Source organism: Corapipo altera, unplaced genomic scaffold (genome assembly GCF_003945725.1).
Source record: "Corapipo altera isolate COAL_440 unplaced genomic scaffold, ASM394572v1 308, whole genome shotgun sequence".
NCBI lineage: Eukaryota > Metazoa > Chordata > Aves > Passeriformes > Pipridae > Corapipo > Corapipo altera.
The window spans coordinates 1,352,804-1,374,510 of record NW_020884925.1 but is presented as its reverse complement, the minus strand read 5'-3'; the positions used below and the strand labels follow the sequence as shown (position 1 = coordinate 1,374,510).

The 21,707-nt window shown below is 50.1% G+C and overlaps 1 protein-coding gene across 2 annotated transcripts in view; it reads left to right on the top strand.

The window, feature by feature from the left end:
- HCN4 (hyperpolarization activated cyclic nucleotide gated potassium channel 4) overlaps positions 1 to 21,707 on the top strand; it is a 106,628-nt gene that overhangs the window by 42,975 nt on the left and 41,946 nt on the right. For both annotated transcript variants that reach the window (XR_003530049.1, XM_027657530.1), the window contains exon 3: positions 16,524 to 16,685. Coding sequence is in view for 1 of the 2 variants with exons in the window: in XM_027657530.1 (XP_027513331.1) it covers positions 16,524 to 16,685 (162 nt within the window). In the remaining variant the exon portion in view is untranslated. The remainder of the gene's footprint in view (positions 1 to 16,523; positions 16,686 to 21,707) is intronic.

Below are 21,707 nucleotides of genomic sequence, written 5' to 3'. Positions count from 1 at the left end.
CTCTGCTATTCTGGAAGTGGGGGGAAACTATTCTGTGGAGAGATCTTTCAAATAGAAAAGGGGGGGTGAGGATATTTCCACAGTGATTGAAGTGGAAAGACCAAGCTAAAAGGGATGGAGAATATTTTGTTCCAGACAAGGCACTTCCTCAGCATGAGAGCTGGGCATCAGCACCCCAAACAGTGGCTTCCTGCTCCCAACACTTGTTTGCAGATGGACCAGAGCTTACCCTGACTGACAGCCAACAACCAGCCCCTTGCCTCTGAGGCTGGCACTTCCATGCTTTCCAGAGCCAGGAAGGTGGGAAGGTTGCACCAGTGTGCCAGCTTAATTGACAGTTGGCACAGAACAGGGGATGTGCTGATGGATGGGAGGCAGCTGCCAACTTCAGATGCCAGCACTGGCAGGAGAAAGGGCCAGGAACAAGCCCGGCTGGCGGTGGGGAATGAGCCTGGGACATAACCAGGAGAGGGGGGTTAGTGCTTAACTCCGTGTGAAATCCTGGGAATCGTGGCAGGCCAGGTGGCTGGCTGGGAGGCTGCACTGCAAGGGCAGCGGAGTGCTCCAAGTCCTTGGTCTGGAGCCTCCTGGGAGCGGGACAGCAGGCTGTGCACTGCTCTGCTGACTGCTGGAAGGACTCGCAGCCAGGTGGGAAGGGCTGAGCTCCTGCAGCTGGTAATTACAGGAGAGCAATGTCAGCCGCTTCCCGGGCTGGCCAGGGAGAGATCCCCCTGGTTCCTGCAGCTCTGGCAGCCCGAGGTCAGCCGTGGTCACCCTGGGAGCACAGACATCCTCTCGTGCTGCCTGAGGGTATTTGTGGGGCTGACAGCTCAGCACAGCCCCGCTGGCCGTGCTGGGGGTGATGGCACACACGGGCCAGGCTCGTGGCTTTGGGGCTGCCCTGGCCTGTCTGCTGGTCTTCCCTGCTGCCTTTTCCAATGGTAAGGGTTTGCCAGGGCACCTTGGGAGTGCTGAATCAGAGCCAAGATATGCTGGGTTGGGCAGGCCCAGGTACAATTGCAGCTGCTCAGAGAAGCCTCCTGTACTTCTTAGCAGCCCTGATTCCTGATGCTCCAGTTGATATGGCTCCCTACCTTTCCCTTAGCAAAGTGGTGCTGCTGAATCACACAATCACACACTGGTTTGGGTTGGAAGGTGGTCATTTTGTTCCAACCCCCTGCCATGGGCAGGGACACCTTCCACTAGACCAAGCCCTGTCCAACCTGGCCTTGAACACTTCCAGGGAAGGGGCAAAGACCCTGAAAGACCCTTACAATCAGTATTTTCCCTTGATGTTTTCTAATTTTCTAATTAGTTTTCTCTAATTGCATCCCAATACATTCTGCTCCGTGGTCCTCACCTCATCCCTAATGATCCTCAGCACTTCCCTCCTCACCTTCCTCTCCACATCCAGCAGATCTGAAGAAGAGACAATTGCCAAATTCTTTGTCACTAGTCTTGTCAAAAGTGTTTGTATCCTCCATTTGGACCACAGATGGGATCTGTAATGAAATCCTGATGTTCAGATAATTTTTTGTCTCCCTAGTGGGGACAGTTACCAATAGTTCATTAAAAATTTGGACACCAGTCTAATCCTACCAGAGATTGAGGTTCCTGGCGTTTTAGGGAGATCCAAACTAATAACTGGGATATCAGACATCTGTTCCTGACTCCTTTCCATATTCAGTCTTCCCACTGAGGGCTGTGAAATGTTTGATGCCTCAGATTATTTTGTTTACTGCTGTTGGGAGCATCTGCATGCTCCTGAACAAATTCCCTGGAGGAAGTCACCAGTTCGTAGGTGGTCACGGAGGGAAACTTCACTGAATTCTCAAGTGTCACTTCATTCTGGAATGTGATGGTGCTGGGAACCCAAGTTTAGTGAAAGGAGGCAAAAATCTTACATTTTGTGAGATTTCAGGTATATGGGACACAGATTGGGAAACCAGGTCCCATGGTTCTGACTTCATGCTGAGCCCTAAACTGATGGAGTAGGCTCCTATCCGGGTTCTCCCCTGCAGGCTTGGAAGGCTGAATTGGTCAAGGTTGATGCCCTGCATTTGCTTCATCCCATGCTCAGTTTAACCTTGTTGTTTTGAGGCATCCCACCACTCCTTCACAGGCTGCTGAGAAACCCTGAAGTTTTGGGTTTCAGAACAGCCCAACTTTCTCACCCTGTGTTGCTCTGGCAGAGCTCCTTGCCTGCAGACGAATTCCTGTTCACTTTATGGAGGAGAAAGCACCATAAATGCAGAGAAAAAATTAATAGTGTTATTTGATGCTCAGAGTCATTCATCCCTAGTGCTAAAGCTTTCTGAAAGGAGAACTTTAACATTGTCTAGGAAGAGTTTCTCCACTGCCCTGCTGGTTCTCCTTGCCTGATCCCATATGTTGCAGCTGCTCCTGGTGTCTCCATCCTCTGCCTGACATGCTGTGTCCTGATTCCCATTTCTTGCTCTGCCAAAGCTTTGTGGGGTCAGGGATCCAGCTTCATTTATAATCACTGCTGACACTGAATTATGATTCCGCCTCAGGTTAGGAGAGCTCATGGAAAAGACACTCATTATAGTAAATGCAAACCACGGGAGCTCTGCACTGGTCCCTTCCATCCCTTCTTACAGCATGGCTTGCTTTCCAGGGCACAAATCCTGTGCTGCAGTTTTACCACTCCATTAGTACATTTTTTGGGGGGAGAAAAGGCAATGTCAGCCTTCCTGGAGTCCTGCTGTCCCTTCAGTGTGGGTGTGAGCCACTCCTCGAGTCCCTGCTTGTGTGGGATCTGCTGCATCTGCACCAGGCCAGACACGGACTAGCCCACAGCCTGACTTCATGGAATTATGGAATCACAGAAGGGCTTGGGTTGGAAGGGACTGTAAAGCTCATCCAGTTCCAACCCCCTGCTATGGGCAGGGCCACCTTCTACTCCCAAGGTAGATGGTCTGAGTGTTTCCTGCCCTTTTGCACAGCTCTCATTCATGTGGTCTGGAGAGATCCAGGCTGAGGGTGCTCAGCATCCAGGAGCAGATACCCTGAGACACTCAGCCCTCCTAAATTCACTGCTGATGCCCTGAACCAGTGCTGCAGCCACTGCTAGGGATGGAACAGTGTGTGCCACAAGGCTGGCTCCACATTCCCATTGCTTATTGGAGCCCATCCCTGCTTCCCAGTGCAGATCCAGTCTCGTGGGTGCAGCCTGGAGCCTCTGGAGGCACAACCAGTGCAGACATGGCTCTTGCAAGGCACAGGAGTCAAGGAGGTTTTACGCCCCCAGAACTTCTCTGAATAACCATTCAGAGGTGTTGAGAGGGAGCTGTGCTGTGGCAGCTGCTGGGGGACTGCAAGGAATGACCAGTGCTGTCATTTTTCTGTACTCCATGTCCCCTGGTCATTTTTCAGTGCTGCTCTCATCACTTTTGCTTTCTGCCCATTTCTTTTACACCAGTGGGGGCACATTCTCCTGCTGCTGGACTGGGGGTTTGCACAGCAACGAGGTGTTGTTAAATCAGCTTGAAGTTGAAGAATGATCCAGACTATGGAGGGCAAGGCAGGAGAGGTCAAGTGAGCAGGTTTTGAACTGGATTCCCAAAGGACTCCGTTTCTTTTAAAACTGCACAAGAAAACGAGCAGAGTAAATACGAGGGCTTAAAGCAGCTCTGTTTCTGTTTTGTAGTGCAGCTTCTCTATAGAAGGTTCTTCTGTAGAACTTCTTACCTTCTGATTCTCTGCTGGAGGGGATAAAAAAGGGAACAAGAATTGGGGGAGCACAGGGTGGAAACAAGCACTAAAAATAATATAAATGGCCATTGTAGGTTAACCGAGTATAGAAATGTCCCAATTTTAGTTGCTTGGGCTACTTCTATACTAGAGAGTAAAGTGAATTCAGAGAAAACTGCTGAGAATGATTGAGAGCAACCTGGAATAAAGGAAGAGCTTGAAATTCTTTCCTTTAAGGGGAAGAGATTAAAAGAAAAAAAAAATCCTGTAAAGTAATAAGTCAGCTAGAAAAAGATGAGGGCTGTATATATTTTTCCTGCCGTATTCAGCAAAGATACGGAGCAGTTACTGCAATTGAAAAGGCAGCAAATTCCAAATGCAGTCAAGGAATCTCTCTTTCAGGCAGCAGGTAATGCAGGTATTCAGCCCTTGGAGCTCCTTCCACGGGCAGCACCATTGCAGGGCAGTTTGGGTGTTGGTGTGAGCTCCAAGTGTATCCAGGGCTACAAGGTGGACAACAGCTTTGGAAGGTTAAACACCACTCCTGCTTCCAAGTTTAAATCCATCTCTCACACATTCAGGGGAAGTGTTCCAAGGAGGTGGGTTATCAGCCCTCTGCCGGTGCCTTGTTCTGAATTAACTGGTCTTGGAAACTCCTTCTTTTGGGAGCAGTTGGACTCCACAGCTGATGTGGTTGGAGACCTTGTTAGTTGTGGTTTCAACTGAAGAAGATTAAATGATTCCATTTGTACCCTGGAGTGAGGGAAGTCAGGCCCACAGGTCAGGGGAGGACTGAATGAGGACAGTGGTGGGTCCCATTCCCAGCAGGGTTAAAAGGGAAGGTTAAATGGATGTAGCAGCAAAGCCATTTCAGAAGGAAAATAGCAAAAATGGGGCTAAAGCATGCAGCTTTGTTTAAATAATTCAATCGGGCAGTGTGCCTTTTTGGAGAGAAATACCAATAAAATACTTTCTGGTCACATGATGCAGCAAGAAGAAAAGGTTTGATGAGGACTTTGTTAACATTTGTAGGAGCATTTGGTGTCTGGGTCTGTTCCAGCACTGGCAGACAGGGACCTGGTACTGAATGCCTCTTTCTTTTCAGGGGAACAGGATAAAAACCTGCCTGGGAAGGGTGTGGCCTTTTGAAAGCACTTTCTAACAGCTTTTGCTTTTTGGGTGGTTGGTTGGTATAGGTTTGCTGCAAGGAAAGGGTGGCAAGGTTTGAAGATCTGTTTGAAGGACAGAAGAGCCCTGTACAGGGACTAAGGAGGGGAAGCTTCCCTTGCCATTCTCCCTGTGGGGACCAGCCTCCAGATCCAGCCTCTGAGGCACAGCTGGAGATGCAGGACAGCAGCACCTTCTTATAACACCCCTGTCCTTTTCCTCAACATATAACATCCCTCCCAAATGTTATTATTACTGTTACTACAATTATTGTAATATTGTTGTGTTATACCCCTAAAAGAGCTGTGCAAATCTCCTCCTCCTGGGCTGTGGCTCTGGGGATCTTTTGCCTTGATACCTGTCATCAGGCAGCATTTCCTGTTGGATTTCTAATTAAAATGGCAGCCTTGAGGGACTCTGTTCCTGCCCAGCATGTATTAATGGAGGTTTAGGAATATTTTAGGTAGAGTTTAAGTACTGCTTTTAAACATCTTTGTTCTGACTTAGTTCATTTTTCTATAATCTATATACAACCACAGCAGGAATTAATCTGTCATACTTTCACAAATATAATCTACGCTGCTTCTTAGTTAAAAAACAGTCTTTCCTGCCCTAGATTCTTAAAGCAAATAATAAATGCACCCACCACCCCCCCTTGGCTCTCCTGGGATGGGTACAGCCTGTGTGGGTGTGTCTGAAGGTTATGGGAGGGTCCAGGTCCTTCGAGATGTGTTACAAGGGGAGTTATTTTCACTGTGCTGTCCCCTAGAGAGGTCCCTTCTCTCAGGTGCACGTTGCAGTGTGGAAAAGGTTATATTGCTATTATTATTCCAGGAGAGTTCGAGGGTGTTTGTCTCCCTGTTCCTCATCCTGGACCGGCCACGACATGTGTGACACACTGTATGAAAATACATTTGCATCACGGAAACCTTTCACTGTGAGGTCTCCCAAAAGATGATTCAGACCCTGGCTGGATATATTCAGACCAGTGTCTGTCCAAGCAACTTAGGAAAAACCCAACACTAATAGCAGTTGGAGGTGGTGGTGCTGGTGCCCCAGGAGCTGCCTGCCCGCGGCTGGCACAGCGCTCCTCCGAATTCATCCGGGGCTGCAGCAATTCCAGCACTGCTGGGAAGTGCACCGGGCGTTCCATCTGCCCTCCCTGAAGTGTTCCCAGCAAGGACAAGAAAGAGTGCCCAGAGTGGAGCACAGAGACTGGCAGGCTCAGGCCATGTGCAGGCAGGGCCGTTGTGCTGAGCATCCTCCGCTCTCCGTTCAGACACGGGGTCACGGCGCTGCAGCCCGAGGAGCTGCATTATCTGTGTCACACTCGCTGCCTCGTGGAGCAGGAAACCATTCACAGCTCCAGGCCTGCCAGGCTGCTTCCTTCCAGGGATGTTACAGTGACTAACAGCATCACAGAAGTCAAGGGTGGAAGTTGTGCTTGGTTGCCGTGGCTGTAATCGAATTAAAGCGCAGGATTGAGTTAGGTGGAAAGTGCTCAATCTCCCTGCAGAACATGAAGCATCCTGGCAGGCTGTGCCAGGCTGGAGCAGCAATAGGTTCTGCTTTTGGACAGAAATATAATCAAACTATAAACTCTTCTGTTTCCAACTGCCTGAACCCCTCTGGGACGTGGGGGGGCCTCACCTGCCTGTGCAGACCTTGCCTGGCCTGTGCAGAGGGAATTGTTTCAAAGACAAACAGGCACTTGCTTGTTCCATTTTGGGCTGTGCATTTTTGGCTCAACTTCTTTCCGTGTGCTCCTGCAGAAACCCAGATGGGGTTAGTAGTGGGATAATATGTGTGTGCTTTGCTGTCTTGATGGAAATGCAAACTGCGTTAAAGAAATAATGCTGATTGATCAAGAGCAAACTGCAGAGTTCTGTAGTTCTTCAGCAAGTCTGCAGTTACAGGGCAGGACCTGGTGAGTTGATAGTACATCTCAGGTGTTAGTCACATGGATCCCCAAGGATCAGTTTTGAATTTTAAGAAATCTGTTATGAATTTTGAACTAAAAAATTCAAATGGGACTGAAAGGAATAAGAAAACAAAGGTCACTGCTGATTTCTTTTGTGACAGCTTTCTCTAGGTTGGAAACGAGGGCTATTTTACTGGCAATCTGAATTTTGAGAAGACAGTTTTCTTTCTCATTTGGAGAGTCTGTTCTCTTGATCTGATTTTCTTCCTCCCGTGTTCTGGTTGTGTGTTTATGGATACAAATCCAGGTGGCAGTCCCTAGTTCCCTGAGTCAGGCTCCTGCATGGAGGTAAATGGAACAGGGAGGCACCTGTGGCAGACGAGACATTCATTTAGTCCACTCTCAAATGCTTCAGAGGGAGCATTTGATGAACTCCAAAACCACAGCTCCAAAATAATAAGTAAATTAAAGTTACTGGCTTTTAACTTTACTTCTCGATCAGGGATGTTCCACTAAGCTGTCACTTAAGGAAGGCAAACAGCTTCCAAACAGTGCATGACATGGCCCAGCTTTGGGGTCTGTGGTGCTGCTGGGAGGGAGGATTGGGATCCCCTTCCTCAGCACACCTGTTCATACAACTCTGTAGTTTCCTTGCTGCAAATGGATCTGTGCTCTGAGGGAAAGGCTGACACTGGCCTAGGTAATGGCATACCCTGATCAATATTGCCATAAGTATTTTGTCTCATTACTGGTCCAACCCAACTGTTTCAATTGACTTTGTGCCTGAGGTCAGTGCATTCAGGGGGTGTTTTCCCACTTAGCTCAGTGACTTTTTGATCAGACCACAAATGAGTCCTTCTGACATAGGCTGCAGCCTGGACTCACCTACATCATCTGAGTCATCCATGGATTACCTCACTGTGCTGCTCAGCTCCCTTTTCCACCTCCCCTGAGTGCCAGCCAGCACAGAGCCATGTGGACCACCCTCCCAGACCACTCAGTGTTCCTTTTGGGTGCCATCTCCAGGCCTCGAAGCCCCAGTTCCAAACCACTTGTGTTTCTTGCCCCTTTCTCAGGTATTTGTGCTCCCTTTCCCCCCGGCCTCCCAGATATTCCTTTCCCTAAGCACATCTATGTATAGCTACTGAGCGACACAGACCTTTTGTCTGGTGACTCTGGTCATTCTTAAACTTCCAAAAAAGCCTGTGACCTATTTCCAGAAGTGATTCATTGCCAGCCTCTCAGGAGAACTACAATTCCCAAAGATGCAGATAAGAGCCAGGAGAGATTAAAAACAGCCTAGGCAGGTAAGGTATCTAATTCCCCCTGAGAACGAGACACCCAACCTATTTACAGCTTTAGGGGCTTGTTTTCTTTATCTTTTTCCAAAGGCATTCAACTGTAGTGAGAGATCCTGTTGAAAACCTGAGCTGTAGGCATATGGAAACATAAGCCCTATGGAAAAGCAAAGGGGAGCTTCCTCCAAAGTCATAGAGGTGCTGGAAAAAGCCCCAGCCCCAGTCCTGGTGTTGCTGTTCCCTGGGAGGTGAAAATGCCACCGTTCCTCTGCACTGGAGGCACTGGAGGCACCAGCCAGCTCCTGTCCCTGCTGTCTCACACCCATGGGAGTCACAGCCCAGCTCAGCAGGGGCAGAATCCAACCCTAAATGTTTTTTCCTAGAGGTTTAAAGAGAACCAGGCAGGAAAGAGGGTCGTTTGAGTTGTGCTAGAAAATATTTTTAAAAGTCTGTGTCACGTTGCCGTGGTGACAAAAGTTCTTAAAATGATGAAGATTAAAGTCTAGGCTGGGAATGGTGGCATGGGGAGAGGAAGGGGGGCTGCTGTCATGACAACCTCAACTCCGGGAGTGCAAGAGGCAAAACACACGGTGGCAGCAGGATCTTTGGGGTTTATATATATCTGTAAACATCTGCCATTTATACCAACCTTCTCAGTGCTAATTAGTCCTGATATTTCACCTTTCTCTGCTGTAAATATTTTCCAGTAGACACAAGTCTCTGAGGGAGAAGGCAAGAAAATGCTTTTTTTTTTTTTTACCTTTCCTTTTTGCACCAGCTTTCTGCTGTTCTCTGTCCACGGCCCCTCAGCTCCTACCTGGAGAAGAACTTCCATTAGGCAAAGCAAGCTACCTGGGAAGAGTTAAATCATCTCAGGAGGAGGTAGAGGCTTGCATCATGTTCTTACAGAGCCTCACAGCACCGGCTGCAGCAGGATCCTGCTGCCTCCCTGCATGACAGACACACTGAGGCTTTTCTTGGACCTGAAGGGCACCTCCTTGGGCTCCTGCTGGTACCCACAGTCCATGGGCAGTGGTTAGAGCAGGACATCAGAGCTGGCATCCCTAGGCTGGGCTCAAAACTTTGCTCTCAGCTTCCAGTGCAACCTCTGGCAAGGGGCTTTTCCCTGTTAAGTGCCTCGTTTGGCCCATCTGAAATAACAGAGCTCTCACTGGAGACAGGGAAGCACACCAGATTAATGTCAGCCGAGCCCCCTGAGACCTTCACATGAAAACTGCCACAGCAGCACAAAGGATTATTATATTTTAAGTGTAAAATCTGCTTGGATATCTCTCTTTAACACCTGGCACTCGGTGCTGTTCCCTCAGACTCGCTGTTCCAGGCAGCCCTGAGCCAAGCACATCCCCAATCTCTTCCCCTGTGAGCGTTAAACCCAATGAATCACAGCCCTGACTCTCCTCTCGCTGTGACTCAGGGCAGCATCAGCAACTCTGCTGACATTGATTATGTCATTTGGTGCAAAGCAAGCATAAAAAGAGAATCAACTCCAAACTCTTGCCTTCATCTAAAACTTGATCTTCTGGCTATAGTTTTCCTTGCTGGCGCAGCAAAAAGTAGGCAAAACCAAATCCCACAGCACCCCAAGCTGTGGAGCAGAGCCTGAGCCTGCACAGTGCCTGCAGCTGTAGCTGTGCTCCACAGATGATCTCCCGTCTCCAGCCCATCTGCTGTGCTGCCTGGTGCTCTCAGCGTTGTCCCAACACAATCTGGATCCCAAACTCCCTCCTCCCGTACCACTGAGCCCTTCTGCTGAACACACTGTGATGAGCACAGCCCAAGGCTGTCTGACCCAGAGCTGATCCTTCACAGGGGCCTCCCACTTCCCGGGATGCTGCAAAGTAAATAAACCCCACTGCATTCCTTTACAGAATTCTGTTCCTTAACTGAGCATATTTTCAGCAAGATGAGCAACAGTTGCCTCAGAAATTCAGAGTTTGCATCTTTGGGTGGTTTAGTGGCAAGAATAGCATTTTGTCCTGCTGCCTCCCTGCATTTTCCCAAAGAAAAATGTTTCCATTCTTCCAAAAGGTGTCCATTCTCCACCTAAACCTGGGGAGTTACTTGAGACAGCAAACCTTTTGGAGTAAAATCAGTTTATATTTTGGCACAGCTTAAATGTGACATCACTGGAAGAATAACTGGGAAGTTGGGGAGGGTAAGGAAGGAGCAAATGTAGGAGTTGATGATGCCTTTCCCACACAGCGGCACCAGGAGAGGGAAAGGAGCAGCTGAGCCCTTTTGTGTTGCCTTGCTGAAACATCATGTTTCCCAGTGGGGTGGGTTTACTCAACGGGCAGAATTCCTGGGGGAGCTGCCCTTTCCCTCTCAGCTCTGATTTCCTGTGTGTCCTCACAGAGTTGCTCAGGGGGCTGGCTCTGTGCTCCTTGTGGATGCTCATGGCTTCCATGCTTCGGTGCTCTAATGTGCATAATGCTCTGTGTGCCTGGAGAGGATTTTTCCTCCTGGAGAAGCCAGCCCATCCTGCCAGTTGTGCGTGTTGTTTGTCTCTCTCCTCACTTCAGCCTCCCAGGATGGATCTGCACATCAAGGCTCCCAAGCCCTTCCCCTCTTATAGAGGGTTGTGTCACTCAAGACTCATGCTGAGTGTGGAGAAGGTGACATTTGCCACAAGAATTGGCCCTGGTTTTGTGGTAGTGATCCCAAAATTAGCCAAACCACTGTTTTTTTCAATGAGCTGCCTTTAATTTGCCTGTTGGCCAGAACAAGCAAGGGCTTGTTGTCTGGGCTGGTTTCAGAACTAAGCAGGATGAGGCCCAGCCGATGATTGTAAAGGTGATCCAGAGAGACATAGGAGCTGCTGCTGCTGCAGAGACTCAGCACAGCCACCCTCTGTAATCTGGGTAACAGTACTTTAGGCTCAGAAAAGCTCTTGGCAGTAACCACCTATCCCCAGTATATCAGGAGATTAACACTGAGGTTTGAAAAGGCAGCTAATGCCTCTGTGAGGAAAATGTATCTTTACCTCTGTTATCTACAAAAGCCAAGGAAAAAAAGGAAGAGTAAAAGACATGTCAACTTTCCTCCCCGTAGCCCACAAATACTCTTCTTAAATATAAGTAAACATGTATTTCCTCACAGCAGAACAACCTTGACTCTGACCCTGGAGCACTCAGAACAACATACGATACTGTTTTGATTCTCTTTGGAGATTTGTATTTCCTTTTCAGGCCTTTGGTTTTTTTAAGGTATAAATGAAGAGTAAATTCTTTGCTTTCTATTAAGCTGGAGCAGTGTCACAGCTCCTTGATTATCCACAGGGGATTTATCACAGTTGTAGATTAACCATCGTGTGGATACAGACACCAGCACTGGCTCAGGACCAGCAGGGCTCTCAGTCTGGATGTGGTGCTGCTGAAGTCCTGTGATGTTGCTGGTAGGGCAGTGAGCACTTTCACTGCCTCCCTGTAGTGCAGAGTCTGTTCAGAAAGGCCGTGGATGGAAGGGATTCTGTGCAGAGACAGCGTTCAGCTGTCAGCTCTCCCTGGCAGGGTGTGCAGCTCCAGCTCAGCCGTGCTGGCTCCAGTCAGGATCATCAGGATGCTTCTGTATTGCTGTCCCCAAATCCCCAGGAAAACCCATTTGTTCCAAGCATAGCACCTTCAGTACATAAAAACCCAGCAGGGATGTGCAGTCACATCCCAGCCTGGATGTGCAGTCACATTCCAGCCTGGATGTGCAGTCACATCCCAGCCTGGCTGTGCAGTCACATTCCAGCCTGGTGTGCAGTCACATCCCTTCCTGGATGTGCAGTCATATCCCAGCCTGGCTGTGCCTGCTGAGCCTGCTGAGCTGAGGAGCTCAGTGCAGTGGCAGGGGCTGTGTGGAGGGCCCTGGGCTGGCAGAGTGTGCCTGGAGGGAGCTGCCTCCCTGCACAGCACTGCCCCAGGGTCCTCTCCATGGAGCAGTCCAGCCTCTGTGGCCCCAGACGGACAGTGGCACGGCCCTCCTGGATCACAGGAATTCTGGTGGGCTGTCGTTTGGATAGCCCCACCAAGCCATGTGCCAACACAAACCAACATACCTAATTAATAAACACTCAGCTTTGATTCCATCACAGCCCTGCTTTCACTGCCAGAGCCAGGCCCCACTTCTCCATGGGGTCCTTGATTTCTTCCAGCTCCAGAGCTGAGGTTCAGGGAATGCTGCAGTACAGAGCCCATCGGGGAGGACTGCACAGAGTCATTGGGGGCTGACAACATTTCAGATTCATTCTGATAGGATCCCCATAACTTGTCCCCTATAACTGGGATTTCCAAGATGGAGCTCTTACATAACTGGAGATGACTTTGTTGAGGGAAGTTTTGGTCCTCCCACTTTCCCAAGCTGTCCTTTCAGAAAGCATGCAATGTGTCCTTCAGCTGGAAGGACAGAACTGATTTTCTAGCAGGGATTCGGAAACCACAGCTTGTTTTGGACTGTCAAGAAACAGAGATATAAGCTCTGTCAAAGAATGCCCCTGCAAAGAGGTGATTTTAAGTGTGAATCCATGCTTTGCCCTTCTCCTCCTCTTCCTTCCCAGTCACAGGCAGCAGAGAGGCAGAAAGCACAAGCAGTTCTGGGGTGAAGGAGGTGTGATACTCTGGGACCCAGGCTGAGTCGTGTTACAACAGGACAAAAATCCCTGAGTGTTAATGATGAAAACCAGAGAAGCTCCAGTTACCGCTCATGGACCAGCTGTTCTAGAATGTTCCTTCCCCACCTCTCCCTGGCAAGCTATAGAATTGCTGTAGGGCACTGCAACACTCTCCAGCACATTCCTGGAGTCAGTATTCCCTGCAACACAAGCACCTATTTGCAGTAAGATCTTCTCAGGGGAAGGTGTTTGTTCACACCCCTGCACAGTTATTCCTGTGTGCTGCACAGCCAGTGTTGCCTGGTTTTCCCTTGCATGTGAATGCAAATGTATTCCAAGGAGGGGCCATGAGCTGGTACCTCCTGAGACCAGCATTTGGGATTGGAGTTGTTTTACCTGCAGTTCAGACATTTACACTTGGAGTTCATAATCTGGGCTTACTTATGGGAATTCCTGAGCCACGGTGCATCTCCCAGGTTAAGCCGTGCCACAGACCAGGTGTGTCACCCTGGGGGTGTATCCTTCCAGAGACTCCAGTGAGACAGCCCAACCATCATATAAGAAGCTCCATATCCATTCACCTGTCCCCTGAGCCATCCATTCCCTCAGGCTCTTTCTGTGCTTTTAATCTATTAAAGGAAGAAAGGCACTTCCTCAGTCTGACAGGGCTTCACCCTGTCCCTGGCTGGAGTTCCCTGGGTTACAGGAGGGTTGGAGCTCTTTGAAAACCCACAGAGATGTGAGAGGAAAAGTCATTAGCACAGTAAAAACCCTGGTGACACAAAAGATCCATTCAGAGGTGCTTCTGCAAAGTGCTGTTCTGGCTTCATTAAAAGCACAGCCCCTGGCTCTCCCTCCCACAGCCTGGAATCACTTTGGGTTATCTAAATGAGAATGATCAGTTCTGCAAGGGGGAGAAAAAAGAGGAAACCAGGAGGAATTATTCTTTATGAATTATGTGCTCAGCTTTCACACTGACCTATTGAGTCAGCACTGAGAGCTGGATTTCCTAGAACAGCCTTTCATGCTGGATTTTGGATATGCTCTTCTTTTCAGCCCAGAAATACCACTAGAATGGCCTTTCTCACACTGACTGGCATTGTGGGCTCCAGCTGCACCTTGGATGCAGCAGAAATAATGGAGTTTAGCAGCAGTTATCCAAATCATTCATCCTTCTGGTTTCCAGCATCCTTCTGTGGCTCCCTCCCAGCCTGGATTGAGCACGTCAACACCGCTCTGAGCATGAGACCTCGTGGCACCCTGATTAGGTGGGGAGGTGTTAATATCTGGTGTGGAAACAGGCATCCAAATTGAACAGCCAGCTCCGACAGCACAGTGATGAGCCAATTCCAACTGGCAAATCGTGATTCCTTTCCTTGATAACAATGATAACAAAAGTTTTCTGCCTTTTTAGCTCTTGAACTGACTCACTGTGGGATGAGAGGGGGCTGATCCGTGGTACAGGCAAATGTGGCAGGTACCCAGTGCCATGGGTGGTGGGAGGAGCAGGACTGTTGCTGTTGGAGCAGCCAGGAGTTGTATGGATTTAGCCATACAGTCACACAGCACACCCATGGCCTGTCCCAGACACCTCCTGACAGGCATTCCCTCAGGGTCACCTTCCCCTCCAGAGGTGATTCCCAGGGGAGTCACCTCAATCCTCCAAGCCCAGGCTCGGAGGAGCCCAGGCTCTGCTCTCTTACATACACCTGGGTCAGGGTCTGTGTCCCTTCTGGCCACTGCCTGTGAGGAAGTTGTGTCTGCAGGTTTATTTACATCCCAAGAACTGACAGTTAATCCTGCCACATCCCCAAGGAAATGGTGAGACTGGACAGGTGTCACTGTGTGCTCTGCAGGGCTCATTGGAGGTCAGCTGTACAACACACGGGCTCACACTGTGGTGTGGTGGCAGGGCAGGGACAGGATGTGTGACTGGGCAGGGCTGGAGCAGCCGGGGTGTGAGGGCAGAGCTGAGGAGGGGACAGGGCAGGTGACACATGGGCCAGAGTGGAGGGGCTGTGGGAGGGCTGTTGGGGAGTCCAGAGAGAGCACAAAGGGCTACTCAAGCTCTGTGGGAAGCTTCAAGCAGGATTAGGACAGAGCTAAATGAAATACACCGTGGGAGGGAGCACCATCCTCAGGTCAGGGAGGAAAGGCAGGGATAGAGCTGGGACATGCAGCCTCACCCGATTCACTGTAGTCTTCTTTACTCCTCAATTCCTCTACTTTTTGTTCCCTTCCATTAAATCCAACTAGGACATGGTGTCACCAGGCTGCAGGCTGGGCTGCACAGCAGGCAGGCTGTGTGTGCCTTCAGCCCAGGCAGGGCTCCTGTGCAGGCCTGGCCCTGGCTGCTGACAGCAGGGAGTCACTGCTTCCTTCACACACTGCTGGCTGAGTGTTTCCCCCTCCTCTGCCAGAGACTGCAGGTCTGTGTGTGAAGAGCAGGGATTCATGTTCCTCCAGGTGAGGTTCCAGGGCAGGACACATTGGCAGGGCTGGGCCGTGGCTGTTGGACCTCCATCCATCCCAGCACTGTCCAAACTGCCTTGGTGACATGGCAGCATGTGGGGAGGACGCCAGATGTGTTCAGTGTCTGTGTTTTCAGGGGGATGCACTGGAAGCCAGCACACTGTGTGGTCCTTACAAATCCAAACCACTGCCCTGTGCTAGACTGAATCGCAGCATTATTCAGTATCCTGAGTTGGAAGGGACCCACAAGGATCATCAGGTCCAGCTCCTGGCCCTGCACAGACACCCCAACAATCCCACCCTGTCCCTGAGAGTGTTGTCCAAACACTCCTTGAGCTCTGGCAGCCTTGGGGCCGTGCCCACAGCCCCGGGGAGCCTGGTCAGTGCCCAACCACTCTCTGGGGAAGGACCTTTTCCCAGTATCAGGAAAGTCGCCTCTCTCCATGAACTGTGTTAATGGCAGAAGAGGCTGAGCCACACAGGGCCAGCAATCCCTCTGCAGAGCCCACCTCAGGTAGGGAAAACCAAACCTGGATGGATACAGAGCTCAGGGTAGGAACCACCACATGCCCTGTGTGTCTGCCATCACAAAGCTGGGCATTAAAGAGCCAAGCAGCCCAAAGTCTCCACAACACTGTAGGGAAAACAGTGTCCCTTACGTGCCTTGGCTGCACATGCAGTGTGGGGATAGGGACCCTCGAGACCCCACTGCAGAGCTGTGTACAGGTTTCTGGGCTTCCTTGCTAAGAACTCCTGTCCAGCTCTGCCATGCTTCTCTGTTCCTTGCCTGCCTTTGCTGGGATACAGCAGAATACAAGAAATACAAGAAAATAGATGAATCAGATCCTCTTCTAGAAGTCTCTGCTGAGTTTGAGGGTGTTCTTTCTTGCATTTGATATGTGCAGAGACTGCAGCTGACATCCAGTACAAAGACAGCTGCCACCATGGGTCACTGTGTAACATATATTCAGCAAGAACAGAAATCAAAGAAGGGCACTGCAGTTAAAAGATGTAATGATAGAGTTTATTTCCGAGGAGTGGCTAATGTTCCAGAAATATTTGCAACCAGCTTATTTTATAAAATGAGTTATGGAGCTTTTAATGTTAAATTAGAAGGCAAAAACACAGGGCAAGAGGGGTGAATGATTATGATTTTGTATTTTGGTTTTTAATCTGTTTTTCAGCTGGTTCTGCTTGCATACTGTGCCTGACCTGAGTTGATGCAGCCTTTTCTGTCACTTTAGCAAGTTCTTGACCCTGATACTGCGTCTAATTATGTTGGGTTGGTTGTTTTTGGGGAGCTGCCATCTAATCTGCTCCCTGTCGGCCCCCGCAGATCTTCCACATGACCTACGATCTGGCCAGTGCCGTGGTGAGGATCGTGAACCTCATTGGGATGATGCTGCTGCTGTGCCACTGGGACGGCTGCCTCCAGTTCCTGGTGCCGATGCTGCAGGACTTCCCCGACGACTGCTGGGTGTCCCTGAACCGCATGGTGGTGAGTGCCAGCCCTGCCGGGCCCTCGGTCACCCTACCCAGCGCCCACGTGCCATCCACCAGCTTCCCAGTGCTCCCCAGTATCCAGCGCTGCGGCCACGGAGGCGCCTGGGAGGCAGATCCTGCAGGGAGAGGTCCCGGGGCTGCGGAGCAGGACCCGGCCCGGCAGAGCTGCTGCGGGTCCTGCTGTGGAAGGCAGGAGCCAGGCTCCCCCTCCTGGCTCCAAACAGCAAGGAGCAAGGGTGGAAACGGTTTTCTAATGGCTTCTGGGCATCCTGAGCCAAAGGAGGAGACAGAGGGGGTCCTGGAACCGTAGCTGGGTCTGATCCATCATTCACATCACTGGTCCCAAAAAACTGTGAAGCCCTCTGCTCCATATCCTCTTGAAGGGCCGGTGTGATCACCCACCCTTCCCTCCATGGAGGCACAACATCCCATTAGGGTGGGCTCAAACAGACCCTGCCAGGCCACAGTTGGGCCTCCCGTCATGGGATCAGGAGCCAGACTTCCCAATGCCATCCCAGGCTGTGCTGCTCCTCTGCTGTTTGCTGTGAGGGAGTTTGATACCATATGGTAAATGCACGGGGAGTTCATGGTACCTTTCAACCATCTTGCTGAGAATTCAGGATCTTTTATTCAAAGGGACAATGTCCAGTTGATTAAACAGCAAAAACTGACAAAGCTTAAAAAATTGCCTCTTATTGCAGCTCTTAACCTCCAGATTCCCCCAGCCAATTTCTTCTTAAAAAAAAAGGAAATAATCAGGCACTCGGGCAGAACAGAACAAATGTAAAATGTATAAGAGCTGTGCCAGCTCGCCATGCCTCCCACATGCAGAGCTGTGGGCACTTGCTGCCTGTGCCTGAGAGGAGTGAGCATCCATGAAAAAGTCGTCTGTTTGGGGTTTATTTATTCATTTCTTCCCTCTGCAATAATCGTTCACTTCCTGCTGCTGAAAGGTGCCAGACTGACAGTTCTGGAGTCTGGAACCCTCTATTTATCTCCAGCAGAAGAACAACCCATGCAGCAGCTGCCTGGTCTTCCCCCATGCTGCCTTTTTATTATTTATATGGCAGGAGTAATCAAAGATCAGGGCTGCCTTGTGCTGTTCAGGTTCAAGAGGACACTCAGCTCCTCATCCTGGGGAGCTCAGAGGTGCAGGCTGAACCCATCCCCATCCCATGAGGAGACTTGGCTGTGGTGCCCTTGCAGGACAGGTTCAGAATAGCACATGTGAACCATGTTTCCCTTATCCCAACATCCGGCTGCTGGTTGATGGCAACAGCTTCTCTTTGCTCTTCCCATCCATCCCTCGGGGAAGAGGTAGAAGCTGGGGTTGCAGCTGCCATCAGGGTAACTGTAGTCAAGGGCAAAGGTCTTGAAAAGTGGCAGAAGGCAGGACAGAGGAAGAAGAGATTTAGCCAAGCCACCTTTCTAACAGCAACACTGGGGAGAGTGGGAAAGATGCCTTCCAGAGGCAGGAAGGCTCAGCAGAATCTACCAAGCTTCTATCTGGAGCAGAGCTTCACTCATGCTGCAGTCTTGTCTTCCCAGCCTTGAGAGCCTGTGAAGCTGGGAATTAAACTGGCCTTGTGTGACTTTTCTTCTTCTTTGCAGCTAAATCACCTTCTTTTTTTTTTTCCACTTAATAGAAGTGGAAAAAGAATTATTATCTCTGAAAATGGAGCCTCAGGAGACTGGGATTGAGAACTGGAGAGATGGTTATATGCCCCACCTATAGTTCAGGTGGCTTCCACTCCAGGAATATGCCAGCCCCAGAATAGCTTGAGATGGGAATATTTAACAAAGAGAGTAATTAGTTCTTCTGGAATCAGATGTGGGGTTTTTTTCTCACAATAATGTTCTTTAATCTCCTGAGACAATTTCCAGATGTGTCTTTGGGACCAGTGATGGATGTGGATGGCATTTACATATGGTCTAAAGTGAAGTAATAGCAGAGGCCACTGAGTCAGGAGCAAGGTCTGGGCTCTTCTCAGGCTTTGATGCCAGGATGTTGATGGAAGTTTCCAGAATGGCTCTGTTTGAGTGCTGTGATGGACAGGGTTGGGAGGGGAGAAGCCTGGAAGGCATCAGTCTGTGACAGTAGGTTGGATTCTGGGACATTCTGTACTGACCTGGTCATAGCTTTGAGGAGATAAATACACTTGGTGCACGACTGCCCTGATTACACACAGGAGCCACGAAGCTGGGATGGAACCACTGTAGAAAAAGAGGAATCTTCTGAAGCTGCTACAGGCAAGGGGAGCTGGAAGTGAAGTGCCAAAAGCTTTAGAGGCTTTCTCCTTGAGTGTGCTGGTGCTGCTTTTCCACTACTCTGGGGTTTCCCACCTAGTCATTGGCAGTTCAGAAAACCAGCTCTGATCTCAATGCAGCAGAGAAAGATTCATCACCTCCCATCTGCTTCCTAAAGATTTGATCCCCGTCCAGGGGATTTGTGAAGGGTCTGGTGTTGCCAAAATCATATCAGGGGCTCGATAAATCCCTGAGTCCACTTCATCTTGGTGTTTTATACATGCACCATGTTCCATCTTTAGCAATTGTGAAGGAGCTGGTCTCTGGATGACTCCTGAAATGGCAGGGAAGGATGTTTTCAGTATTAATTGCTCAGCCCCAGTCCCAGGGGCTTCAGCATTAGCTTCCCTGCAGTGCACTTTATTAAAAACTGGAAGCACTGGTGAGTCAGCTGCAGAGTGCCTGTGCTGCTCCCCGAGACCCTGGCCTGGCAGCTCCATCCCAGGAACCCGAGCTCTGCTGAGACCTGAAGGCTGCTGGAAACACGTGGCTCATTCCCTGGGGTGTTGTGCTGAACTGATAAACCCTGCAGGGAAGGCAAATATCCCTGTGGCAAACTCAGCAACCTTGCACAGGAAACACTGATCATCCTCCCTTCCCCCAAAAGGAGGGGAGCAGATTCACTTTGAGCTTATCCCCCCTCCCTGCTCACAGCACTTTCTTGGGGTGTTGCTGATAGAAAGCAGGAAGAGAGAGGGATGCAGCACGTGTTGTGGGAAGACAGAGCAGTCCTGCATGGCTGTGCTGTGTGATTCCTAACTCCCCCAAGCCTCTGGGCCAGCAGGTCCCTCCTGCCCTCCCTCAGCAGACACTTAAATCTGAGTAGTAGATTATCATGTTCTGTAAAATCTGTTAGGGAGCAACAAGAACAGGGCTGCTCCACGATGAGATGTGAGCCAGGAGCCAAGGGCAACAGGCACAGGCAGTGCCCTCACCAGCCAGGGCACAGTCCTGCCAGTCCAAAATTGGGTGGGCAGAGCAGAACTGGTGATAACTGGGGATATTGACCATTCCAGGGAAGGCAGGGTGACAGTCACATCCAGGGTCTACCCAGGGAGTCCAGCTGGGAGCAGCATGAGGTGGGAGCAGAGGCAAGGCTGGAAACAAGGGCACAGCACATGCTCAGTGCCCAGGACATGGGTACAGTGAGCTCAGGCAAGGTGTGAGTGCCAGGCCTGGAGCAGAATGTGCTTGGGGGGATCCCAGACAGAGCTGACTGGGGCAACTGGGACTGGTGCCCTCAGAGTCCTGGGAAACTCCCTGCTGGCAGGTGGAGGCCACACGGAGCTCTCCTTGGAAACAAGCCCAGAACAGGCGGTTCTGTCCTAGGTGGTTTGATCTATCACCTCCATTTCTTCCCCCCAGGTGTGTTTTCCGGCCCAGCAGTTCCAGCGCTGTCCAGGGGAGGGCAGGGGTGGTCAGAGCCCTTATTTCACAGCTGGGTCTGAGGGCAGTGCAGTAGCAAACCCCGAGCTCAGTGGCCAGATAAGATCACAGCTGAGACACACACGGGAGCTCACAAGGCTGAAATATGGCCTGTCACCACTACAGCTCCTTAGTTCTCTGAAAAGTTAATGGTGTAAGTCAGGCATCCCATTGTGCCTGCAGACTGTGCCCCAGCCCGAGAAGTTCCAGTGCTTCTCTGTGTCTCTTCTTCTCTCACTAATCTTCTCCAGTGAGGATTCAGCCAGACACACTCAGTGTACATCAGAACCAGAACACCCTGTAAGACACCATACTTTTCCTCGAGCTGTTTCTACACTACAGACACTACAGAACCCAGCACTGCCTTTGAAGAGTTCTAGGAACGTTGTCTCCAAGTATTTAAAGGTGGATCTGAGCAGAGGCATTGCAGTCCAGGCTCTAATCCCAGAGAAACCCTTCTAGCACTGCCAATGTTGATGTTAAAAGCAAACTAGTCTGAGAAAATTCTTCCAAGTAATTTTAACTCCCTTTTGCAAACGCTCTCTGTGCCTGGCATGTGTCTGGGATAACATCCCTCTTGACTCTGTTCAAGCACAGATCTGTAGCTCCATTTTTGCTTGCTTTGGGATTTGGTTAAGAAGGAGTAATTTTTTTCCCTGCAGTTTAAAGCCTCATTTACCTCCCCTCATGGGCCATTTTAGCCACTCCAGTATATTTGAAGTGGTACAGTCCTCCCACCATGGGGACTGGTGGAGTGGGATATTATATAGGGGTGTGGCTCTTATGGAAACAAGCTGTGCCAGGAGGAGGCACCTGGTGCTGGTAAACCTGTGTCCACGGTATATTTGGAACCACCACTACTAGCCTGGCCTAAACTACTGCATTCTTCACCTCCCTGCTCCTCCTAAGGAGAACAAAAGGCCTTAAATCCAAAGTTATACTAAACCTATAGGCAAAGAATCATCACATAGGCAGTGCCATGAGTGAGAATCCAGTGCTCTTTACAGGTTGTATCCTAAAGGTCATTGCTCTGAAAGGTTTCCCCTTCACAGAAGTGCCTCTCTTTGAGCAGCCCTTGGTCTCCTCTCCCAGCAGACCACACTGCTCAGAATTTGTTTGAAACACTCCATGTTTTCCTGCAGCTCTGGCCCCTCAGCCTGTCTTTACTCAGCTGTCTCCTCAGTCTGTCCTCACATGAGTGCTGCTCATGGGAATTGAGGTTGGAACTTGTGACTTCCCAGGGAGCCAGAAGTGTTTCTGCAGGCTACAAGGGCTCAGTATGTTG